The sequence below is a fragment of the Ips typographus genome, linkage group LG3 (assembly GCF_016097725.1).
Source record: "Ips typographus isolate SLU linkage group LG3, UJ_Ityp_2.0, whole genome shotgun sequence".
NCBI lineage: Eukaryota > Metazoa > Arthropoda > Insecta > Coleoptera > Curculionidae > Ips > Ips typographus.
In genome coordinates this window covers 6,085,166-6,112,239 of record NC_138424.1, presented here as the reverse complement: position 1 = coordinate 6,112,239, position 27,074 = coordinate 6,085,166, and the positions used below count along the sequence as shown (strand labels likewise).

General features: G+C 33.1%; 1 protein-coding gene across 1 annotated transcript in view; it reads left to right on the top strand.

Annotated features, from left to right (window-relative positions):
• myo (growth/differentiation factor myoglianin) overlaps positions 1 to 22,206 on the top strand; it is a 28,507-nt gene extending 6,301 nt beyond the window's left edge. The window contains exons 2-3 of the mRNA XM_081975391.1: positions 15,746 to 16,125; positions 19,995 to 22,206. Coding sequence (XP_081831517.1) covers positions 15,746 to 16,125; positions 19,995 to 20,372 — 758 coding nt within the window. The 3' untranslated portion in view covers positions 20,373 to 22,206. The remainder of the gene's footprint in view (positions 1 to 15,745; positions 16,126 to 19,994) is intronic.
• Positions 22,207 to 27,074: the final 4,868 nt, after the last annotated feature.

Below are 27,074 nucleotides of genomic sequence, written 5' to 3'. Positions count from 1 at the left end.
AATTTAAACTATCAAAATTCAAATTAAATTAGTCATGTGACTCTGAAAAAGAAATTGAATTAGCTGTTAACAAATGATATCATTTCACGACCCCATTCCTAACCGCAATCTTATCTGTAATATACGTCAATGTCATTTATTACAGTTGAGTTTGACAGTTGTCACGTGATTAACCTGCTTGATATGTTCTATATGTTTGTTGAGACAAGTTATTCATTAAAACGTGTGGTTTTGGCCACTTTTTGGTAAACTTTGTTAGAGAGGCAGAACCAGGCAAAAAACGACTGAAAAGTTAAAAAAGGTTACTCAAACGACGTAAAAATCAAAACAGAAGGTGTAAATTTCTACCAATTTACAAACTGTAATTTGTTTTTTTTGTCCGCGTGTGGTAAAGTGCATTTTCCCGCACTAATTTGAGTGTGAGGAAATCAACTTTTTCCATTTTCCAGAATGACGTCATTTGACAAGGTATGCCCCAAAGCAAACACGGTGGATAGATTGTTCAAATCACGTTTCCTGGAGTGTTTTTTTTGTCAAATTTGTCAAAAGAACAAGAATGTTTTCAATTAAAACACATTTTTCTACAAACATTCAATAATGATGCATTTCGCTTCCAAATCTCAACGAAAATTAACCCTTACTGAGGAGTTTACTTTATCGCGCGTTGCGAAGGGTAGCGAGCGATAAATTTTTTTTCGCTTGCTGTCCAGAGCAACCGCCACAATCCATGCCATTATTGGAAATGTCAGTGTCAACAGTTTGATGTCAGTATTCAATTGTGTATAGTTTTAGCTCGAATGATTCATTCTCAGCGCATTAAAGGCATACTTTTTGCGCTTAATACATAAATAACTATTAAAGGACAATATCGGAATTCTAAAACGTCTTGATATCAATCAGATCAGTAATTTGACAGTTGTCATAGGATAATAGTGTGTAAGTGTACAGGGTGGCCTAATTTGCTTGTTTTTATATGGAAACTGCCAAAACCATTAAGAAATCAAAAAGGCGTTGCCGGGGCCTTTTTTCAAGTTGAGTTCAAATTTTGACTTTTTGGACAAGTCCCTGTAACTTCGTTATTATGAGATTTTGGTGAAATATTAAGGCACAAAGTAACAGAGCTACAGAGTCGGTTAAAAGGGGAAAGTTTTACAGAATTTTAAGTGAAACCTATTTTCGGTTTCCAAATTCAATTATCTTTCTCCGTTTTCCGGAAAATTGGCTGCATTTTAAACAATTACTTACAGCGCTTTAACAAAGCCAAAGAAAGTTTTGAAACTCAGACATTGTTAAGGCACTTTTTTACGTAGAACTCGATGACGTAATTAGAAAAAATCTATCATATACACCGAGAAGATGTATAATGTAAGACATGTAAAACCAATTTGAGACACACTGTATATCTAATATCTCTTCTTTGTCAGTAAATATCTCTCAGTCGTCATAATATCTCTTCTTATCAGTGAATAACAAAAAATGTGTTAATTTGTCTTTTTTACCTAACGATGATTTTTATTGAAACGCATCACGTGACGGTGTATAGGGTGATGCACACTAAGCAGGGTCTTAACTGTAAATGAGTGACTTCAAGGTACCCAAGATACCTAATTTGGGGAGCTTTTTTCGACAAAACTGGATAATTGCAAACTTTTTCGCGATCCTGTATCACGCAGGAGTTGAGTTAGTGTTCTATTATGTTTTGCCCAATAAAAAATTTGCTCATTGTAAAATGAATTTTTCGACGACTGACTTTGAAAGTACCTCATGTACGCTTCCATTTCAAAGCAGAAAGTGAATCATTTTCTGCTCTAGAGCGTTTTCGCTTTCTACTAACAATCTACTCACCAACTTTTTCGGCGTTTCCATAACAACGCTTGACATACCTGTTTGAAATAAAGTCATTCCGTCAAAGTGATTCGAGCTACGGTGACAATGAGTTCGAGCTACGAAGATGTGAGTTGTCCTTCTACTCCACCCCACAGTAGTCGTCGAAAAAATATCGTTTATATTTCGAGCCGAAAGTACTTTTGCTGCTTTTACATGATTTTCATGTGCAAGCGGCAAATATGTACTTTCCGCTCTTAATATAGAATATTCTATTATATCCCAGTAAGTCAATTTCTCCCTTAGTAACAAACCAAGTTTTCATATGCAACATTCAACACTAAACGTATTACTGAATGAAAATTGAGTCAAGGACAAGTCAATTCGAATATTACACGCATAAAGGAGTACGTAATAGACCGGGGGTTGTGGGTGTTCGGGAGGTAAAGTTGAAGAAACGCGGATCTGACTTTACAGTTTTCGCGATCCTCGAGGCTGCGATTGGGTCATTCGCAGTTGTTTCGACAACCACATAAATCTAACTTTTTCTGGTGGTCGTGATGACATACAAAAGGATAATCGAAAGTAGCCGGCCACCGATCAACAAAAACCCCCTTAAACATACAGTCGAAGCTCTTTATTGCGATCGATAAATTGCCTATCGAATCGACAGAAAAAAGCAATTATTCTCGTTGAATCTCGAGATATTTCCTTGCGAAAGCCGGCGTGGACCTCCCAAAGTGTATATTTAATTCGCGCTGTACAGGGAACGAAACTATTAAACTTTAAGATGACTTTACTGCCGAACTGCCACACACACACACACCCGTTCGGCATACATATTTATATATACACATTATTGACTGGCAAAAACGACACTAAATTCTCTAAGCCTTATCTTGTAAGTACAGGAATAAGCGTTGTATGAACGTTCTAAACACTTGCGACTAATTTATATTATGATGAATGAGGCAGGTCTGTACTTAACTAATGCACTCCTAGCGTACACCTGACCTAGACCAACTACTACTTAAGCACATAAAATACTTGACGCACACGTATACTCGATCATAAATAATTTCTCTCGATACAGGCCTGCAGATCAGAGTGCCTACCTCAATTCCATTACCTCGCCCTATCTTAACCAAATTACTGAAAGAACAGCTGTTGCATGAGCTAATTCTGTCCTTCTAACATATGCTACGAACAAAAAACTCTTTCAAATCATCGACGATAAAAAAATCGTAAAAAAGTCATTTTCACTTCGGAAAGAAGGGAAAGTCACGGTTTTGCCCTCGAGAACAGCCCTTCAATTTGGCGGGCGGTTAAGTCTTATACAATTGGCCCACTGATACACTACAAAATGCGTGTTTGCTTGATTTTCATTTGATGCTTATCGCTCTTTTGTTGTTAGAGGTGATCTTAAAACTGTTAACCTAGTAATTATATGAAATCATTTTTGCAGTTTGTCCACAAATATGTTGTTGTTCGAGTGTGTGTTAAAAAGCAATTCAAGGGATTTTTATGAACTCCTCAATGACTGCTACTACTAAAACTGAAAATTAATAAGACACAGACACATTAAATGCAGAAGCAAATCAAGAAAAAAATTAGTAACATTGTATTGATCTAAAATAGACTACTCGTCACAAAGAATGGGACAAGCAAAATTTTTACTCTTTTTTTCAGCTCCATTCATCTTTTTGAAAGTTGCCACTGATTTGAGTATACAGGGTGTGACTGAGGTGTAGTAAAAAAATGAAAAACTTGGTCTAACGCTAATTTGAAGAATCAACCGCCGAAAAAAGAGCAAACATTTTGCTGTCCTACTCTTTTTGACGGGCAGTTTAGTTTTATTATTGCCACATTGCCGCTTGTATTCAAAAAAAACACCCTGTAGATTCTTATAAATTCAGAATCGCAATTTGCTTCTAGTAATTTTTTGTCAAGGCAACTTGTACCGTACTTTTCCCGTTTTCGAGATTTTGCTACATACAGGGTGATTCACGTTTTAATACACAAATTTTAACCACGTATTCTACGTCCAAAAATAATCCCAGTTTGTTCTATAAACTATATCCCGCGTATTAATAAGTCACCTGATAATTTTTAATAAAAAAAAGGTACGCCATTGCTTTTTATAAAAATAAAATTCATTTCCCGTTTAATTTTGAAGGAAAAACGTCTCTTGAAAATGTTTCTTCCGACGCACCGTTTTCCAGTAATCGAAATTCGAACTTATCAAGGCAATAAACTAATTGTAAGCAACAAACAACTAAACATTTAATAAAAAAATTATAATAATTGTTCAAAATGGTGTCCTTCGACTTCGATGCATTTTCTGCAACGTTGTACTAAAGAAATGACTGCTCGTAAAATTGGCAACCTTCTTTTTTTTATAAAACTTCAACACCCTGTATTTCCTGAAAGGCGCCATTCCGGGATATAGTTTATAGAGCAAACTGGGATTATTTTTAGACGTAGAATGATTAAAATTTGTTTATTAAAACCTGAATCACCCTGTATATTGTTTTTATCTACTACTAGCACGGTAATGATCCATTACATAGCTTCCTTTGAGTTACGTATTGAGAGATTTTACAGTCACTAGTATACAAGGTGATTCCAAAGTTGGTGCTTTCCTTTCACCTGCGAATAGGGCTTCAAAAAATAAAGTTTTTTTTCCTCTGACGCTTGTTCGAAATATGAACAATAACGAAGATACAGAAACCTAATAATAACTGAAGAAACCTAATTGTTCTTTTCGTGAATAAAAAAATGATAATGATATTTATACAGCAAGGGGTTTAAATCCCTTGCTGTATAAATAACTATTATCGCACATAGGAGTACAATAAAACAATCATTATCGCTCTAGTGACTGTAAAATCTTTTATTACGTAACTCAAAGTTAGAGTTAAAAATTGATAATTTCTGTGTTAATCGTACATCAAATATTATACAATACTTGTGTGGTATGGCAAATTAATGGACTCGTGTGATCACCACAATCTCGTCGTAGCAATGCTTCCCACTCGTGACTAGAAAAATGCTCATACCACACTAGTAATGTAAATAACTATTTTTATTGAAAACAGTGCATAAAATAAAATTTATATTCGGTTCCAAACAATTATTACGAGAAAAAACTGATTTTAAATGATACAGAGTGACTGAAAATTAATATTTTGGCAGTCAGTCATAAAAAGTTGTGTTTTTCCTTCCTATACTTAAAAATTACGTATTTCAAAATAAACACAAATTTGTGAAAAATTATTGAATTTGATGTAATTATCACTAAACTACAGTAGGTACAAAACTGTTTACATTAAAATTGGAGTAACCTAACCTAACTTAAAGATGTTCAACCTAAAAATGTCTATCGATAGTTAGATAAAACTAGAAGTCCCACTGTATGTCACCATCTTCATACCAAAACAGGAATTTTGGAGTTAGTGTTTAGGTATAGGGCCGATTTAATTTTAACTTATTCTGATAAAACGAGGTAGACTACACCTCACAATTTAGATTGGTACTTTCACTAAAGTTTCTAAACTAAATTCATCGTAGTCACAAAGATCCAAAAAGAATGGCGCCACATTTCAGTACTAACATATGTCAGTCTGTCAGAACTATTGAGAACTTTAACTTTACTTCCAAAATAGTGTAAACTGCTCTATGAAATGCCGATAAAATAAATAAATAAATATCAATAAAACATATAAACAATTAAAAAAAATTAAACATTTTATAGCAAATTGTTGTTCCTATACCTATTTTTGAATAAAATATTAATTATTATGCGTCCTTAAGGCTGGTTGTAGAGGTACAATCACAGTTCAAAGACCGGTTCAGTAGAATTACGACTGGTACTTGAACTTTCTCATATGAATTGCATTACTGTCAAAGTGACGTTTCTAGCTTGAACCAGGTTCAAACGTTGAACAATTGGGCGTTAGTTAAACGCCTTTAACGAAAATAAGTAACATGAAGTTAGTATGAGTATTTTTGCTCACTTTACCTTCAACTTTGGTTACTTTAGCGGATATTTTGGAGGTATTCCTGGTTTGATGCTCCATTTGGATCCAATCATTCAAAAATTGTACTTTTGGCTACTTTAAGTTAGAGTACGAGATCCTAGCTCGTTTTGATAATGCTCAACTACATTTAGTTTTAGTTTTCTGAAATAATCTGATATTCTCTTCCATTTTGTGTTTGTCAAAAGTTAAGCCACCTGGCATGGGCTAAGAAATACAATTTTCTAGTAATATTTTGCGGCTAGTCCGCTGTTATACATACAGGGTGGTCCAGTTTTAAGTGTCAATAATTCACCATTTGATAGCTAATCAAAAAATAAATTGACTTGCATTATGTCATTTTTCTGAAAAAGGTTTCCTAAGGAAGATACAGTCCTCCAAATTTCAATTTAAAAAATCGTTTTATAGTTTAAAACTGAACATCCAAACCTTGTGAAAGTGTCTAAAAACTTTTTTACTACTAGGAATGGTCTTATGTTTCGCTTTCTCAGACTGCCATCCTGGTTGAGTGTCTGAAACTGGCATTCAAGAACTAAAAAAAGTCTGGAAATCAAGACAAAGATTGTATTGTGCATGAAACTCATTTTTTACTACTAAAAATAGTATAAAAGTTTACTTTTAATGCTAGAACTGACCTTACTAGGACAAAAGAGAGTCCAAAAGTATATTTTCAAAACTTTAATTGGTGTACAACTCAATTTTCTGGACTGGACAACAAGTCTAGAAGTAAATTAAATTTTCGGACTATTTTATTTCTAAAAATTAGTTCTCAAGACTATTATTGTAGCATTTGGTACCAAAATTTTTTACTTTTATTACTGAAGAAACTTGACTATTGGAAATAGTCTTAAACTCGATTTTTCAGTCTTAAAAAGCACTAAAAAAGTCTGAATTTCTTAGAGGTATAATTTATTGCACCTATGAGTGTAGAAGTCAATTTAATAGTGAAGAAGCTTGAAATTACATTTTCAAGATTATGGTCAGTGGACACACTGGCTTTTAGGCCTGATAAGTCAAAAACTTTGTAAAGATAGTCTTGAAACTGGTTACAAACACAATTTTTAAGCTTCTGAAATTTTTATCTTTTCCAATTCAATTTTCAAAACTAAAGTCTTTTAGTTTGTCTGGAAACTATGAAAACTGGCTACAATAATATTTTTTAAACTTCTTAAGTGAATTTTCCGTTTCCAAGACAATTTTTAAGTTGGGTTGGGTTAGTTTTGGGTCTTTGACCGTAATAACGTGTAATAAAGTGCTTGTTCCAAATTTGATCAATATTGCTCCAATGGTCTGACAGTTATGAGAAAAAAAACGATTTTTTAAACAGAAATTGGACTGTGTTTTCCTTAGGAAGTTTTCAGGAAAATGACATAATGAATGTCAACTTATTTTTTAATTGGCTATGGATTGGTGAATTATTGACATTTAAAACTGGACCACCCTGTATATTGCGGCTAGTCCGCTGTTATACATATACTTGTTTTGCCCCATCGTTGTCGAGAGCATAGGTTTGCAATGGTTCTCTCTGGCTATTTTCTATTCTATATGAAGAATTTTTAATTTTCTATATTTACCCCATTCAAATTCTTCTTTAAAATTACAATCCTAAAGTCAAACAAAATGTAATTGACTAAGTAATTACATGCAACACATCAGAAAGACAAAGAGTAGTTGACGTTTCCAAAGTGTCGTGTGAACAAGACTGTTGGGGCTCTTAGAAAAACATTCAATATTCCCATTGATCATTAAAGACCGTAAAAGTTTGCACAAACATTGTGTATGTGTATACGAAACCCGAAGGCCATAAAACAGAAGAGCATCAATGTCGACCAAGTGTCAAGATGCAATAAGTGTACCATGAGCGTAATGTGTCAGTGTTAAACGCTTGAAATTACGGTTACTCACATCGTACAGCCTTAAAACAGCTGACCGCGTTTGCTCCGTCTTCTTTTGTACCCAATGCCTAATCGGTAAAAATTTACATCAAAATTATGACGTGTTTGGAGAAGTCAAAGGTTCTGAAACTTGTTACATAACACTAATTGGTCAAAAATTAAAAGAAAAATTGAGAGCACACAAGGATAAGAGCGTTATCAAGTTAATGCGATTACTTTTAAAATACACGAAACGGTCGGCCTTCCTCTGAATCCACGTCGGGACAATTATAAACGGTGTAAACGCAACCACTTTCAACTCGTCCATGAACCTGGTTGTTCAATAAAATCAAATTATTATCGCAAAATAAACGTCCCTTTTATTGTTTGTTTCTTCAGCATTGCACCGCGCGAATAGGGGTCACTCGCATGAAACTCAACGGCTTTGAAGCCTATTTGTTTACGGCTCTTAATGGGTGTAAACCAATGCAATTGCTGGTAATATGCATATAATATACTTAAACAGAAAGTTTCTTTGTAATTAAGATTATCATTTTTGCTATGGACTTACACAAAAATTTATCATTTATAAAAACCTTTTAAAATCACAAATTCAAGAAAAAAATATACAGGGTAATTCAAATTCGATCCTCACCATTGGGATCTCGGAAACTGTAAGAGACACGAAAAAGTTTAAATTGGGGACAAGTTGCGCGATTTAAAACTGAACCAAATGCCGTTTTAAAAATTATGATTTATCCGAAAAAAACTGAAATTTTGATTTTTTGTTTTTATTTATTTGCAAAGACATCCCAAAAGCGAAAAAACATTTTCGAAGAACACGAATCCGGTGTCCGTTTTGCTGTAACCGCCGTCGTTTTGTCACCGACCTTAAAATTGTGGCATTTTTGGCAGTTTTCAAGACATGGCACCCATACAAAAAGACATTTTGACAAATGACACTATACCTCACATATTTACTTTTATCCTAAACTAATAAAGGCAGTTGAAGACGATTTTCAAAATTCAAACATTTTCCAAAAAAATTATGGGGTACCCACTACAAAAAAATTGCAAAAAATCTGTTTTTTTTTATGTTTTCACTGGTGGGTTGCACGGAAAAATGTTATATTTAATAAAAAAAAGCGTCTCTTTGAGGGGCATAAATAGTAAAGTTTAAAAGAGATTTAGCAAAATGTCCGTAAAAAGGTAGTCAAATTTGACGTCCTCTAGAGGCCAAACGGGGCAACTTAATAGTGCACGTTGAACGTCACGTGATTAGCTACCTACGATCATATGATACGTCTACGGAATGTTTCAAATAATCAATTCATTTTTGAAAAAATGCATTGACATTTTATTCAAATGATGGGTTTTCTTGGCCTTTTATACTTACCGCCGCCATATTGGATTTAGACTTGTCAAGGGGCCATTTTAACTAATTTTGGCATGGAGAACATGAATCTGGTGTCCGTTTTGCTGTAACTGTCGTCATTTTGTCATTGACTTTAAAATTAGGGCATTTTTGTCGATATTCATAGCCAGCTAAGACAAAATTAATTTTTATTGAATTAATTTGTCATTTATAAAGGAAATCATAAGTTTTAGTCATACATCACTGAATGCTGTATTTGGTCGTGTAAAAATCCAATATGGCGTCCATAACAAAAAAGAAAGTTGATGATGACTGCCGACAGACAAAACGTCGGGCATCAAATACGTATCGTCGTATAGCTGATAAAAAGTGGCAATGAAAATGTTTTTTCGGTTTTGAATTATCTCTTCAAATAAGGTTAGAAATAAATAAAGAACAAAAAATCAAAATTTCAGTTTTTTTCGGATATGTTCTAGGAAAATCGAAATTTTTAAAACTGTATTTGCTTTAACTGTAAATTGAGCAACTTTGCCCCAATTTAAACTTTCTCGTATCTCTTATAGTTTCTGAGATCCCAACGGTGAGTGTCGAATTTGAATTATCCTGTATAATACAGGGTGTTTAAAATGAGTGTATCTCATTTTAACTGTTAAGCTAGGTGTATTGTATATTCATTTTCTCTAAATCTATTTTTTTAGTTTACTATTAAGTTTAGTAGATACTTACTGCAGGGAGAGTAGAAAAAATAATCTATTTTACATAAAAATTCTCAACTAATTTTAATAAAAGTCAGTTAGTTCCGACTCACAAGTCAAATATATGTCAAAAGTCAAAGTAAAAAGGGATGACGTAACAAAGTAAATGTTTTGAATATGACATTTCCTCTATTATTTGTCGTATTTAAATTATTTCAGTTTATATTGCTCCGTCGGTCCCATTTTACTTTGACTTTTGCCATACCAGGTGTCCAAGAGCACCCTGGACATAGGAGATTAACATGAGGGAAAACGGTTTTGATTTTTTTGCGCCTGTACGGTTGATTTGATTGAAAAATCGTATTAATGAAAGTTGTAGTACCTACAACGGACTAACTTTCTGTATTTTTTACAGATCTCTAACTTGATCCCTTTCGTCGTAAAACACGAACAAAAATGAGAAAATTTAAACTTTTAGCCTGCACTGTATAAGCGGTTGTCGAGCAACGGATAAACAGGTCATTGTTGCTGATACAACCATTTTCAAGTTTTCTAGACATTTTTCAAATTTTCTAGTCAATTTTCAAGTTTTCTACACAATTTTTTAGTTTTTCAGTCAATTTTTAAGTTTCCTAGTCATTTTTTAAGTTTTTTAGTCATTTTCAAGTTTTCTAGTAATTTTTCAAGTTTTCTAGACATTTTTCAAGTTTTCTAGTAAATTTTCAAGTTTTCTAGACATTTTTCAAGTTTTCTAGTCAATTTCAAGTTCTTTAGTCAATTTTCAAGTTTTCTAGTCAATTTTTAAGTTTCCTTTCAAATTTTCAAGTTTTTCTATCATTTTCAAGGTTTTATGGTCAATTCTCAAGTTTTCTACCTAATTTCCAACTTTGCTAGACATTTTACAAGTTTTCTGATCAATTTTCAAGTTTTTCAGTTAATTTTTATGTTTCCCGGTCAATTTCCAAGTTTTCTATTCATTTTTCAAGTTTCTTAGTCAATTTTTAAGTTTTCTAGTAAATTTTATATCAAGTTTATGGCCAAATTTCCAAATTTCCTAGTGAGTTTTCAAGTTTCGTAGTCAATTCTCAAGTTTTTCAGTTGAAACAGGTTGCTCGACAACCGCTTATACAGTGCAGGTAAAAAGTTTAAATTTTCGCATTTTTGTTCGTGTTTTACGACGAAAGGGCTCAAGTTACAGATCTGAAAAAAATACAGAAAACTAGTCCGTGATAGGTACTACAACTTTCATTAATACGATTTTTCAATCAAAAAAAATCAAAACCGTTTTCCCATGTTAATCTCCTATGTCCAGGGTCCTCTTGGACACCTGGTATATGACATTTTATAGTGTGATTCAATGTTAATAAAATCAAGGCCACTTTGTAACCTAATTATATTATGTTGTCTATGGGTTTTTAGGGAAAAATTTCAATGATACTGTACTATAGAGTATGAGTGATCTGTAGTAATAGTGGGATGATGAAAAAGAGTTGGCAAGGAAGTGGTCAATTGACCCAGAGGACGTTGATGCCGAAACGTGAAAGTAAAAAAAAAGCAAACAAAGTCGTTACTTATATAATTGCAAATAAAGGATTCGAAGCCGGATGCGCTCGAATTTAGGCACCAGCTCGGTCCCACAGTGTTGCATTTGAAAATAGTGCAATTTATAGGTCGTTTGCACTTCGGCGTTGACCTTTGAAGAACGCGAATAACTCAAATTTATTGCCTTCTTAAGTAGTTGCGCGGAATGAACGGACACGGCAGTCAATTACACTGCCGTATTGAAATCGGCTTTTTGCCGGTTTGTCAATATAGTTAAATGCAAATTAGTTTCTTATTTTTCCCATATAAAGCCGCAAGAGGTGCGTATTTGTCGCTTTCATGACAGGAAAAATGCGCACGACGACAGTATCAGGTTAAAAAATACGCGGTACAGAATTTGTTCAAAAAACCATTTTGGTTTATTGACGTCAATATAGGAAACTAGCTAAAGTTATTATTTTACTAAATTACTTCTATTATACAGGGTGGTCCAAATAGAATTGTAGGATACTTGAAGGGTAGAAAGTACAAAAAAAAAAAAACTTGAATAAAACTCATATGAAATTTGACATACTCGTTCATCATTTTGAAGTAATCATTTGACGTTTTTTTCATTTCTTTAAAATAATCTGGACAGGGGTACTAATTTTTTTCATTATGGTTTAGCGTATAATATTGACGGTATCTGAAAACCTATGCAAAATGAAAAGACAAACTTTTCTTAGAAAAAAGTATGGCCTATTGCATGTGCCCCATCAGAACGATCTAAAATTACAGTTTTAAAAAATTTAAAGCTGTCAAACTTTTTGAACAGCCCCCGTATTTGTCCAGACTATTTTAAAAAAAACTGAAAAAATATCTGAATACCACTTCAAAATGGTGAACATGAATGCCAAATTTCATTTGAGTAACTTTTTTCGTCTAGAAATTAAAAATTAAAAAATGGTTTCAGTGGCTTCATTTTTAAAGTGCAGTTTATATGACACTTTGGAGCTTATTTTTTATGTACTTTCCACTCTTGAATTATCCTACAATCAATTTGAATCACCCTGTATGACAGGTTAATTGACATTTGAAACTACTAAAAGCAGTTGATGAATGACAAATTGACATGAGCGTTGCAGGAGAAACAAATTGAATCGAAAAATGCGATTTTTGTCAAATATACCTGGCAGCATACCTACGTAGAGTATGTAAACCCTTTTAGGAAATTTTATTGGGCTATGCTCTAATTTAATGTTCGATGTAAATTAGTTCAAAATTGGCATGAAACTAGTTAGGAATTTAAGCGATCTGCACTATTATAACTTAGAAACCAAGTGAACCAAATTAGTTAATTTTGGTTTAAATAAAAGTGCTTCAAACCAGCGATTTTTCATTAAAAACCCTTTAAATACTGCCACTAGGGCCGATAGCCTTTTCTTTTGGAGAATAAAGATTGTATATATATATATATATATACAGGGTGTCTAAAAAGTCTGGAATATTGCAAATATCTCGAAAACTGCTGATTTTATTTTTCTCAAAATTTGCGTCTTGTTATAGTAAATAACAGCGCATGACGTGAGGGTGAAATGAGGTTCGCAAGTATACAGGGTCAGTCACAAAGTATACCAACTTTCTTAATTCAAACCTAACACACTGTATATTACTTCAGATTTTAAGAGTACTTATAAAGGCCAATTCAACGATATACGATTTTTATTTTTTTTTTGATTTTTTTTTTTTTTTTTTTTTTGATTTTTTTTTTTTGATTTTTTTTTTTTGTACCTGCCTATAACAATGATAGGTGTAACAATGACAGCTAACGTCAATATAATGTTAAATTAATTGGCAAATTTTCCTATTACTTAAAATGGTGTTTTTGAGTGAGAAGAAAAAGACTGACATCTTAAGTATCCTTCTCACTCAAAAACACCATTTTAAGTAATAGGAAAATTTGCCAATTAATTTAACATTATATTAACGTTAGCTGTCATTGTTACACCTATCATTGTTATAGGCAGGTACAAAAAAAAAATCAAAAAAAAAAAATCAAAAAAAAAAAAAAAAAAAAAATCAAAAAAAAAATAAAAATCGTATATCGTTGAATTGGCCTTTATAAGTACTCTTAAAATCTGAAGTAATATACAGTGTGTTAGGTTTGAATTAAGAAAGTTGGTATACTTTGTGACTGACCTTGTATACTTGCGAACCTCATTTCACCCTCACGTCATGCGCTGTTATTTACTATAACAAGACGCAAATTTTGAGAAAAATAAAATCAGCAGTTTTCGAGATATTTGCAATATTCCAGACTTTTTAGACACCCTGTATATTAGTGAATAGTAACATTTTACGTACAATATTAGAATGTAAATTAGGTCGAAATTAGTATGAAATTAGTTGGAATTTAAATGAAATTTACTGTTACAATATGTTTTTACATCCAGCCGATATGGGCCTTAATGACTTTATTTTGGTTAAAAAGTTACACTGTATCAGTTTTCCATAAAAATCACTTTTAAAAGTGGTAAAAAGTGAGTTTTTAATACAAATTTCTGATGTAGATTAGATTGAAATGAGCATAAAATTAGTTGCAATTTAATTTATGAAATCAAAACGTTGGTTAATGCGCAAAAAAAAATCGTTAAAAAGAAAAAATTTGAAATATCTGAAAATACATTTTTACAGCAACTTTTTGCATATAATCCAGTAGTGTACTTGTTGAATTTTGACTCTCTCTCTCTCTGACTGTGTAGATTGGTTGAATTTTGACCACCCCCTTAACTACCTTAATTTTGATTTTAGCAAAAAACGTTAAACACAAAACTAGTAGATATTTAGGTCTACCTTACTTTAAAATAAACATTTATTATACAGGGTGTCCCAAATTTGAGTAACAAACCAAACTTATGTTTTTTTAAATACAATGACCAACTTTTTATCCAATATTTGAATTCTACGTCAAATTCTAGGCCTAATTGATGTAAAATGTTTGTATCGATATTTAACTGTTTCCGCAGCAGCGTTCTTGATTGAATTTTGACCACCTCCTTAACTTCCTTATTTTTCATTTTAGTAAAAAAACTACTTGTAGCAACTTAGTTGTAGATATTTAAGTCTACTTTACTCTTAGATAAACAGTTATTATACAAGGTGTCCCAAATTTGAGTAATCAAATTAACCCTTAATCACATAATCGAGGCAATATTGTTAAATATACAATAAGTATAACCGATGCTGCTGCGGAAAAAGTTGAATATCAATACAGACATTTTACATCAATTGGTCCTAGAATTTGACGTAGAATTCAAAAATCGGATAAAAAGTTGGTCAATGTATTTAAAAAAACATAAGTTTGGTTTGTTACTCAAATTTGGGACACCCTGTATAACAACTGTTTATCTAAGAGTAAAGTAGACCTAAATATCTACTAGTTTTGTATTTAACATTTTTTGCTAAAGTCAAATTTAAAGAAGTTAAGGGGGTGGTCAAAATTCAACCAATCACCCTGTACATAGTTTGTTTCTATTGGACACGGTTTTAAAGCTACGCACATGGAACACCCTGTATATTATTTTATTTTTGAAAAGATTTACCATTCTAATGACATATAACACTTGATATTTCACTTTTTTTTAACGATTTTTTTGTGCGTATTTCAAAAACCGTGTCTAATAGAAAAAAACTATTTACACTAGTGGATTCTATGCAAAAAGCTGCTGTAGAAATGTATTTTTATATAATGTTTTAAAGAAAAGTACAAATTCTGAGAAGCATCTGTCAAACAGTGTTAACCAATGGTTTTCGTCATTAAGTTTTGTATCAAAATTCAGCTTCAGACACTGACATCAGTTTTTTTTTCCCAATTAATAAGAGCACTTTCCATTTAAATACATCCAATTTGGCCCACCCTGTACATGAATCTTTTGTATTTTTTTTTTCATTGCTGCAGCTGTATTTGAAACCAAGTTTAAAATGGTAGTTCATATATTCTAATTTTTACAACTTTGTTAAAAATTACTTGTATAGGTTAGACCAGTTTTATGAAACCAAATTTTAGATTGAAATTTTATACTATTTTCATTTATTTATTTAGATTTAAATTGAAGAAACAAAGAAGTAGATACAGTGGAATTTGTGTTCTTTACTATAAATATTTAATGAAATATGGCAACACCGCCCAACCCTTAACCACACCGGGGGTAATAAAATTGCATAAACGTCACGCCATCATTGACTTGCAAAGAGGCGAAAGCCTTATCAGATGTGTAAATTTCACTTTATGCAAGTCGAAGTCCTTACTCCGTTTCCTGATCTCGTTTAGATAACCCTGTGTTTTACTTCCACTTTACGTTTTAACGTACATATTTAGAAAACGAGCGCTTTTCGTTCAAGGTTCGACTTTTGTTGTAGATCCCCGAATGCGGCATTCATGGAAAGGGTACGAGATCCTGCACTTTCCGTTCACGGAGAGCATCACCAAGTTCCACGTGGCCAACGCCACCCTCAACTTTTACATCCGCGGTTCGGACAGGAGGAGCAAACAGGACGTCATCATCGAAATCTACAAAGTGCAGCAAATTGGGGATCACACGGAACCCCCCGCTTTGGTCAAGGTGGCCAGTTGGAAGGAGTCACAGCCCAATGGGAGAGGGAAATGGGTGCAAGTGGATTTTTCCGAAACGGTGGGGGAATGGTTCAAGAATGCGAAAGAAAATTTCGGATTTCTCATTAATGCCACCGTTAATGGGAAGAAAGTTGCAGTCACTGATGTTAGCACTGAGAAAACCAAGGTGAGTATTATTGGAGCAACAGAGAGAAGGCCATCTTCTATAAGGAAAATCAAAGTAAATTGGGATGACGTTTTACGTTTTGCATGATAGGCTAGGCTAGATGAAAAAAACCTTCACAGCTGTCACAAGAGCTGAGTTTAAGAGCTGTCAAACAATGTTTTGTTTCACTTTGATTTCATTTCTAGAAAAACGCCAATATTTGACGGTTTAGAAACTAAAGACAGCTTTAGAAACTTAAAAAACTCAATCTGCACCTGTCAAAATAACAGAGTTACAAATTGTCCAAACTTAGTACAGTTTGTACAGTTATCTGCACTACTGATAGTATGAACTAAACAAAACATAAATTAATGTACCTAAAAACTAAAATGGCCTACCTTCTATCTTAATTGTTACGGTAAATTCCATAAGTATATCAATTAATTTCATGCCATTGTCCATCCAATTTTTGTAAGTAAAATCTTTGTTTTAGGTTCAGAAGAAAATTTGTTCAAAATACAGTGGTCTAAACTGGCTTGAGCATTATTATTAAACTTGGCTGAAAGCATTATTGAGATGCAAAAGATACCCTTAAATAGGTTGATGCAACCGGCCATAACTCATCAAAACGCAAATGTAAATAAGGACCAAAATCGGCTATCATTATTATAATGGCAAATTTTTTAAAAATGCTAGTGGGCTTCGACCTTCAATACCAAGGACGGTAAACAGTAAAGGATTGCTTAATCCCATAAGAGCAATGTTGCCCGTATCGGCTCGGGCCGATGACTATTTTTACGTCACCATCAAGTCAGAGATCGCGTCAGAATTTCCTTTAAAATGAGGTGCAAGTCAATATTTTGGCAGAAAATTTAAAATGGAGGCCTGGGACGCCATTTTGTCTGTCATTTCTTGAAACTACGTGAAATTTCCTTTAAAATGAGGTGCAACTCAATATTTTGACAGAAATTTCAAAATGGCGGCCTGGAAGCGTCAAAAAATACAACTTTTTTATTTGTCAAGTTACAGTTGACGTCTCGGTGCCATTTTATGTTAAAATTTCCCGGAAAAGACGCTGGTGATATCTCAAAAACTAACAGAGTTAGACCTAAAATTTAACATTTTAACCATTTCTTTGCCAGGAAGTCGGCCGGATTAAGAGATACATGAAACCTGACTAAAAAATATTTACAATATAATATATGTGATATTATGGTTGGTAAAGGAAATTTGACGCCCTCTAGCGGCCAAACGGAGTTATCAATCAACTCATGTGGGGATATTTTTAGAAAGCTTGAAATCTGCTCTATCTTTTGTTTTCTATGACATTTTGACGTAGCTTGTCAAGTACGGGAGTAATTTAGGGTCAAAGCAACGTGTCTCAAAAAATATGCTATTTTTACAAAAAGTGCAATTTTGGCAATTTTTTATTTTGCTCCAGGACGGTTCCAATGTACAGGGTGCTGCATTTTCGATGGTTTTACGGGGTACAGAGAAAATGGTAATAGATAGAAAAAAAGTAGCATACGTGTTCTGATCTCTTTTTCTGAGCTGAGATGACTGGAGAAAAGTGGGCGTCGCAAACTTCTTTTGTTTCAAAGATACGGGGGGTTTTCGAAAATTGGTAATTTTTGAACCTCTTCAGTATTTCAGTTGCTCTTAAAGTTATCAAAAAAGGAAGAACGGTTCCCGGTAGAAGTTTTCATGTAGAATCCAATGGCGTAGTCAGTTTTTTTCTATTCCGTTTAGTTTCTGATATATGACAGTAAGTTACATTTTTTTAAATGGAACATCCTATATATTTTTACGTCATTTAATTCTGTTGATTTTTACCTTTTCAACGGTGTATTACAACATATGTTTGTAGAGGTTAATCCTGTTATTTTAAAAAAAGACCTTTGCTAAGCTAAAAAAAGGCTAATATCTAAAATATCAAACAAAATCGAAAATCATATAAACTAACACATCAGAAAATTAAATATTTTAAATAAATCTTATTAAAAATCTAAGTTACAAACAGTTCTACCGTCACTTTAATAAGAAAAGTGGCTATTTCTATTTTCTACTATTTTTAAGGTGGAAGTTGAAAAAACTGTTTATAAACGACATGTAACATGTTAATATGAACATAGCCAAATTTTGTTTCGACTGTGGGTATTTTTATACATATTATTTAGCACTTTTTTGTTAAGGAAACGCTTTTTTTCTAATTACCAAGATTAACGTTTACAAACTTATATGTTTTAATACACCGTTGAAAAAGTAAAAATCAACAGAATTAAATGAACTAAAAATATATAGGGTGTTTCATTTAAAAAAATATAACTTACTGTCATATGTCAGAAACTAAACGTAATAGGAAAAAACTGACTACGCCATTGGATTCTACGTCAAAACTTCTACCGGAAACCGTTTTTTCTTTTTTGATAACTTTAATAGCAAATGAAATACAGAGGAGGTTCCAAAATGACCAATTTTCAAAAGCCCCCCGTATCTTTGAAACAAAAGAAGTTTGCGCAGCCAACTCTTCGCCAGTCATCTCAGCTCAGAAAAAGAGATCAGAATACGTATGCTACTTTTTTTCTATCTAGTATCGTTTTCTCTGTACCCCGTAAAACCATCGAAAATGCAGCACCCTGTACAGCAAAGGACATGTTTATACCAAAGGACCTTAAATTAGGTAAAATAAGTACAAAAAAAGCACTTTAAAATTTTTCCATTTTTCAAAAAAAATTAATGAATGGGGGGGGTATTAGAGGTCTTTTTTTACTACTTTTTGAAATTCAATATCTTGGTAACATAAAGAGCTAGAGAGGCCAGTTTTGACCCATTTTGTAGTATTTTTTATCCTTTCTAATGGCGTTTTAGTGAAATCTATAGGAGTTCAAATGAGAAAGTTACTATCATTCAAAAATTGAAAAAATTTCATTTTTGCAAAAAGTGCAATTTTGGCAATTTTTTATTTTGTTCCAGGACTCAACCATGTGGTATTATATAGGGTGTATCTATTTAAAAAAGAATCATTATTAGAATAAGTTAATCATTAGAATATTTTAGATAAACGATCCTCATCAGCTTTTAGTGGGTTGTCAAATTTTTGTGACAACCTTAACAATGCAGTATTTCCGCTGTGACGTTATTGTAATTTACTTTGATTTGCCGCATATAATTTTAAACATTTACTTGTTAAAAAAAAACTTAAAGTCTTTACAATTGTATTCACGATTAGACTATCAGAATTATGTGAACATCAGTGACGATAATTATCAAAAGGTTATCAATACGCTAATTATAGCGAAACAGTGAACGATTACCAAACACCTTGCAAAGATTAAAAACAAAATTAGAAATGTGACATTTATGACAATCGTGTGACGTCACGTGTGAGAATTTTTTCCGTCTGCACCACAATCGGATCAGTGCCTGGTTTACATTAAGCGGGTTTATTAATACATTATCATCGCGATGCAAGAGCTATTTAAATTTATAAAGGACACCGATAAGAACCGTTTATCGGCAATTATGTTTTGTAAACACAAAAATTTTTTTCTTATTAATTAACTGATATTGACATGGATTATTTAAGCAAAAGTGAAAGAAACTGTCGTAATCAGCTGGCACCCGCTTGATAATGATAACAGACATAATTGGGTCAAGCTGACCCTTCCACCTGTAAGTAGGCTTACATCAGAAAAATTAAGCATTAATAATATTTTTGTATGAAATGGCAATTTTCTTATGATTGCACTAAAATAAACCGATTACTGATCGAAAAAGCATTACTTAAACGTCATTTTCCACATCACACCCAAAATCCGATTTTTCGATTGCTAATTGATTTGTTCTTATACGCTTAATCACAAATTTGACTAAATTCATTCTTATTGCAGGCGCCATTTGTCGAAACATCAGTGACAGAATCGAAACGTCGTAAAAGACGTAATTCCAGTTTAAACTGTGAAGAAGACGCTAATCAGCCGTTGTGTTGCCGTTACAGCTTGATTGTTGATTTTGAAGAACTGAAGATGGACTTTATCGTGGCGCCCAAAAGGTACGACGCCCACATATGCGCGGGCGAATGTCCTTACGTCACTTTGCAAAAACACCCTCACACGCATTTAGTCAAAATGGCGCAACCAAACATGGCGGCGCCGTGTTGTGCACCGCGCAAACTCTCCCCCATCTCCATGCTCTACTTCGACGACGACTCCAACGTGGTGCTGAGCAGTTTGCCGGGCATGGTGGTAGATCGGTGCGGGTGTGCATAATAGACGGTGTGTGCTTGTCACGTGTTTTAGGTAAAGACTTTTATTCAATTGTCACGTGGACGCCAAACTCGAAAATCTACATGGTGACTGTGAAATGTTAATAAAGTATTGCGCGTACTAGATTACGTAATTTACACCCGATGCGGTTTGTTCCAAACGCGTAAAAAGAAAGTATTTAAAAAGAAAACTACTATACCTACTACCATTTTACTTAATTTATAATATTGATCTTTTTTTGAAAGATTTTGTAAAAATGTGATATATGTAGAAAGTAAGAGTAAATCAATCGTAAGTTGCTTTTATATTAACTTTTATCTCGAGTATATCAACTACACACCGTTCAGATGGTCAAAGTGGTTACGTAGTTGCTAAAAAGCGGAGTTGCCAAGTTTTCAATAATGACAAAATGTTGTTGAACATGCTTAAATTACAACTTACCTTATAATGCTCAGTGTTTGACACATTGTAGATATCAGTTTTAAACATTGAAAATATACAGGGTGGTTCAATTACTATGGGTCACTATTGATGTTTTCTAAAACTTTGTATCTAGAGGCACTATTGCTAAACTTTGCTTAGTTTAATGAAAACTGTTTTGAAAAGTGGTACTACTTTGCAATTTGGCTTTGTGACCAAATTCCTTTCTCAAAATTAGTAGCATTTTCACCTAAAACGTCTTGTCTTATTGTAAAAGCTAAGAAAGCCGGTTCACCTACGTCTTTGTCAAAAAAAGATCTTTTTGACCTTTTAGTAACTTGGTTATTTGAAAATGCCCTTAACTATGGGGTTCTAAATAAATATATTTGGTGTGTAGCTTTCACCGTTTGACCGATAGAGGGCGCTAAATTCGGTTACTTTTACCGTTTAGGAGATGGTAATAAGAGCCCAGAGGAACTGGATCCCACCGTATAAAACTTTTCGTCAATTTTAATGACTCTAAACCACCTGTTGACATTTGACAAGTAAACAAAGCAACGTTGCCGCATTTGCTATTATAACGTAACTACTATCATCTGAACGTTCTGTATATTAAAATGGTGTGGATTTTCAAAGGATAGAAGGACTCGCGCGGTTTTAATAAACTTTTTTTTATATACATGGACTACGAAAAAAAATTGCATATTTTTGTATTAATCTTGAACCCATAACGAATTATTGCATAATATATTCATACAATTTAACACGAAAAAAAAACGTATTTTGGGTATCTTATTTAATAGGAAAATCGTACAAAAACGTAGCGTATAATTAATATAATAATTATTATTATTGATAAAAAAGTAAAGATTTGACAAAAATTTGTGATATCATGCCTTAGATATATTATTTTTAGAAACGGGGGCGGGAAATGTGATAAAGAATCAAAATTCGTAATAAAAATTAGTATTGACGAAACTATCATTGTAATATAATTATACTATAAATTTTAGTTTCTAAGACTGTAAAATTATTGTTTTTTTTCTATTACGTTTGTTAAAGGACGAAATGGTTAAGTTGAATTCAAATCATACACATACAGAGGATTTACTCCAATCGTCCTTTATTCCAATTGTAAAAATAGTAAAAAATAGATCTCTACAGTTAGCGTATTATAATTATTATTACTATAATTGCCATTTTTTTGTAACATAATACGGGGGTTGCAAAGGGCAAACTTCGAAAGGTTAGTAACTAATATTTAGTTCCTATATTAGCTCTGTTTCTCTATCTTTTTCTGTCTTGTACGGATTTTGAATTTTGCCTGCCGCCGGTCTTTAATTTTTTTCCGCTTATATTGTACATTTTATTCCACTGTATAATGAGATTTTTTTCATAATATACTTTTAAGTAAAAACTGTCTTTTTTTAATCCCTAATTTCCTAAAGATATTAATAACAGTAAGAATGACCAGATGTAATTTGTATGAAAATACATTATTACATTTTACCTTAAATACAAAGTTGTCCATTATTTGCTACTCTCTCTAAATCTTCCTCTTTTCTAAATCTACATTAATATTGAAAGTATTTTTACTTTTTACGAAGTAAAGTAAAGGCAGACGTTGATGTGCCTTCTTATTTGATAAATTACTCAGTGATCTAATTTCAAAAAGTACTTAATTGAGTTAATAGTTTCTGGCAATCAGAGATAGCAAGAAAACTATGAATTGCACGCACAGTGGCAACGCTGTAGACCCAAAATCTGATTTTTGCCCTGCTAATCCTAAAAATTACAATAATAAATTAAAATGACCTACCAATGGGTTTATTTTAATTTGCAGGTCATATGTTCAAGTTTTAGTTTAGTTTTTTTACTAAATTATGACATTTTTTACTTCCTGTCAGAGACTTTTAGTAATAAGTCGAACATACGGTTGATCTGAAATAAACTGTGACTTCTTTAAGGTGCAAATAGTCATGTGACTATTTTTTATCATCAAATTTAATTATAAACGTCACGTCTTAAAGATGGAATTTATAATGTCACGTGACAGTTTAAAATGTTAAAATATTATTCATAACTGACATTTTTAAAGTCACGTAACTCTTTTTACAGTGGAAATGGTCACAAGACGATTTTCAATCATCAAATTCATTTTTAATGGTAACGTGACTCTTTTTTAACGTCACAACAGAATCCTAAAGGCCGTATGATCGTACACTGTTTTATATTGAATTCCGCGACTATTTTTAAGGTGCAAATGGTCACTTGATGATTTTCAATCATCAAATTTAATTTTAATGGTCTCGTGACTCTTTTTTTTAACATCCAACAAATCCTGAAGATCACGCGACTAGTTTAAACTGATATTTTTAAACACACGTGACTCAATTTACATTACAAATGGCTACCTGACTTTTTTTAATGCCAAAACGGGATCACACGACGTCACGTGACGACTTTCAATCATACATTTTTTTAAAGGGTTAGTGCACCGCCCTCTATACTAGAAAGCCTAAAATGTCACTTTTAATGGCGATGCGGTAAGAAATATGATTTTTTTTATTATTTCCTGTAGTTGATTGTTAGTTATGAGTGAAAAATCAAAGAAAGGTTCATTCCTGATCCAGATATGTATAGATAGAGCTTTTTAAACACAATCGAGTTCAGCCTAAACAAACTGGTTAGAACATTTGTCCTGGAAAGCACAACACACAGCAAACTAGTTTAAACACTGTGTTAATGTAAGAAAATCTGTAAATCCTTGAAACTAGGTAAGCAAAATTGGTAAATGGTTCTTATATTATTTCCAAGAACATTCATTCAAAATTATTTTTGTTGATCTCACAATGAGGGTTGCTTTAAAATGAAATTCACATACCTGTGCATGTAACAAGTACTTAATAAGTTTACTGTACTAGAAAGCACTTGTACCTACCATTGAGTATAGTGTTGGAGTAAAATCATCCCACTTCAAAGTGTTCAACCACTGTTGAGTTAGATCCGGTTTTTTATAAAGTAAAAAACTGACACGGTTGGGCTTTTTCCTGAATTGCTGTTACAATGTGGATTGAAAACTTTATGAACGGCAGCAAACAAAAATAACTTACGCAAATAAGCTCAAGTCTTGATTTTAAACCGTAAAAATTCATCTAATCCTCAAAAAACTCAATTTCCACAATACAAACTGTCACCACTATTCCCGCCATATTGGAATTTTTGACAAGCATCTTCTAGGCTTTCTGTGTGGTTAGTGACTACAGTCTAGTTTTTTTAACGTCAAAACGGAATCCTAAAGGTCATGTGACTGTTTTAAATGGCAAAATCGTATTTGAGAGGTCACATAACCGTTCTTTACATAGTTTTAAGCACTGAATCACGTGACTTTTTTTAAGTTGACCTGAACTTGGAATGATCAACACCGCCCTCTGTACAAGAAAGCCAAGAAGGTGCATGCCAAAAATTCCAATATGGCCGAAATAGTGGTTGACAGTTTGCATTTGTTTGTATTGTAGAAATTTGTGAGTTTTTCGATGATTAAATTAATTTTTAAGGTTTAAATTCTATTCCCTCTACAATATGCCGTCCACTTGTTGTTTGCCAAATGGGCCTGTCCCACAATTTTTTTTTATTTCATAACTACAAAGACGGATTGAAAATATTATACCCGTATTTTTTTGTTTTCAAAAATATTAAGTCTAAATAGAAAAAAAATGATGATAAAAACTACATTAATCTCATGTTTAAAACGCCCGCCGCCGGTGACGTACTACACTATCAACCAATCAGCGACAAGAAGTGAAACAGATGGCGTGCAACAGCCAATAAAATCGCCCAGAATTACGTACGTCACATGCGCGCCAAAACAGATCTTTTAAATTTAATGGACAAATTCAAACTAATGTAGGAACATTTACGACCATAATTTTTTCCTCAAGAATATGAAAAATTAGTTTTTTGATCCTATTCTTTCGATTCCAGTCATTAAAACAAAAATTTATGATATGTGGGATAGGCCCATTGTAAAAGCAATTTGGTGAAAGGCCCAAAAGTACTTTCCAAAAGACCCTGCTCGAACCCAACCGTGGTTGAAAGCTTTGAACTGGAATGATTTTACTCCAACACAATACTCAGTGGTAAGTACAATATGCTTTCTCATTCAGTAAACTTATTGCCTCTTACATACATTGGTATGTGACTTATGTGAGTTACATTTTGAGGCCGCCTGCATTTTGAGAGCAACAAAGGTTTACTCTGAAGAAACAGGACAGCTTTTAGAAGTTCCATTGGCACATTTACATTTTAAAAGAAAGGTCTTGGTAATAATATAACCCCTATTTACCAGTTTTGCTTACCTAGCTTCAAGGATTTCCAAATTTTCTTTGATTGATCAGTTTTGTTGTACTTTCCAGGACAAAGGGTTCTAACCAAACTTGCTTTGGCTGGACTTTATTGGGTATAAAAAGCCATATCTATACATATCTGGATCAGGAATGAAGCGTTCTTTGATTTTTCACTCACAACTTCTAATCAACTACAAGAAAAAATAAAAAAAACATATTTTCTACTGCATCTGCATAGGTTTGTGTACAAAACGAAAACCGCTAACGCCGCCATAAAAAGGGACATTCTAGGCTTTCTTGTACAGAAGGCGGTGGATTTGGTCATGCTAGTATAAAAAAAAATAGAAAAACTCTTTAAATGACAGGTGAAAGTAACGTAATTGGCAAGAATTTTTGATAAAGTGGTCATGTGACCTTCCTACTTCGTCACTTCCGTATCAGCTGTTTTTCTTCATCTTTGTCGATAGTATTGGTTTCCAATGGTTCTCGTTTTTCACTGTTGAGAGGAATAACTTTGAAATTTCCACTCTTGTATAACACACATAAATAGCAATTCTAGGGCCTACCAATAACCTAAATAATAGAGATCGATTAGATAAAATGCAAATCCGTACTTTGTCCTTGTTCCGACCTAGAAAGGGCCGTTTCTGTTCGTCTGGATACAACGACCAGACAACACGGGGGCACAATTTTCGGTGAGGCCAAGTTTAGCCCCCGTCTAGACGGCGTCAAGCAGTTTCTAGGAAAAAAAAATAACCCTACTAATTGAGGGTAAGTGAGCCTCTTTTGAGAAATAACGGGGTGATCGGTAATTGTTGTCTGGAAGACGCCTTCGTATTGTACTCATCAAACTTAGATTTTTTTTGTGTGCTACACGTGAAATTTTCTAGAAACCGACATCAAGATCCAGGAATGTTAAAAGTTCATAGCCGATCATCCATTGATTGTCTAGACTTAATATTTAATTGCCGCAAGGCCGTGTCAAAGTGCGAATGCAGTGGTACTGACCTAGCGTCACTTAAAAATCAAATTTGTTAGTCTGCCGCATCAATTTGGATATTTTTATTAATTAGAATCATAACCGCCAAATTTCCTGACAGTTGACTAAGCAGGAACATATGCTGAACGTAAGAAGTGCAGTAATTCAATATCCATAAGAAAACCACGTATATAACATTACAACCCTAGCCAAGACCCTATTTTCGAATTTAGAGGGTACGTCAGTTGCGTAATAGTATATTTCTTGCGTAGATAAGGGCTAATTACTGGATTAAGGAGTTTTTGTAAGACATATGTTTGTATAGAAAACGCAAACACTTTACTCATATTTAAAACGTTTCTACACCATTTACACATGTAATTTAGAAAATATCACTTGGATTTTAAAAATATAAGTTGGATTTCAGAATCTATAACTTGTATTTCATTATCGTGTAAATTTGCTTTTAGAAGACGTAAGTTGTATTTCAGATTCGTCACTTGTATTTCAGAAAAGGTCACTTGTATTTTAGAACGCGTTATTTCAATTTCAGATTTTTTTGTGTTTCTATGTGGTTATTAGTTCATTGTTTTTTTTAATATCACTTTAAGCAAAAAAACCCGCCCATCGGGAGTACTAATTTATATAAAATATACAGGGTGTCCCGTAACTATATGACAATCTCTCGGGGGCATACAGGGGAGGTCAAAATAATACGATTTGTCAATTCCCAAGGGAAATATCGAGCCCCAAAGAACTGCCTTCCAATTAACGTTTTTGGTCGTAACTTTTGAAACACTTTGTATATTGTAATGATTATTGAGTTTAATGTTTTATCGAAAGAGAGCTTCTATTTGCATGAAAACCAGGTATCTCGTCTTCGAAAGGCCGGAACTAACTGGACCTAAGATACAATTTGCTTAAACTTTGACAGCTGTCATTATTTTCAGCTGCAAACGC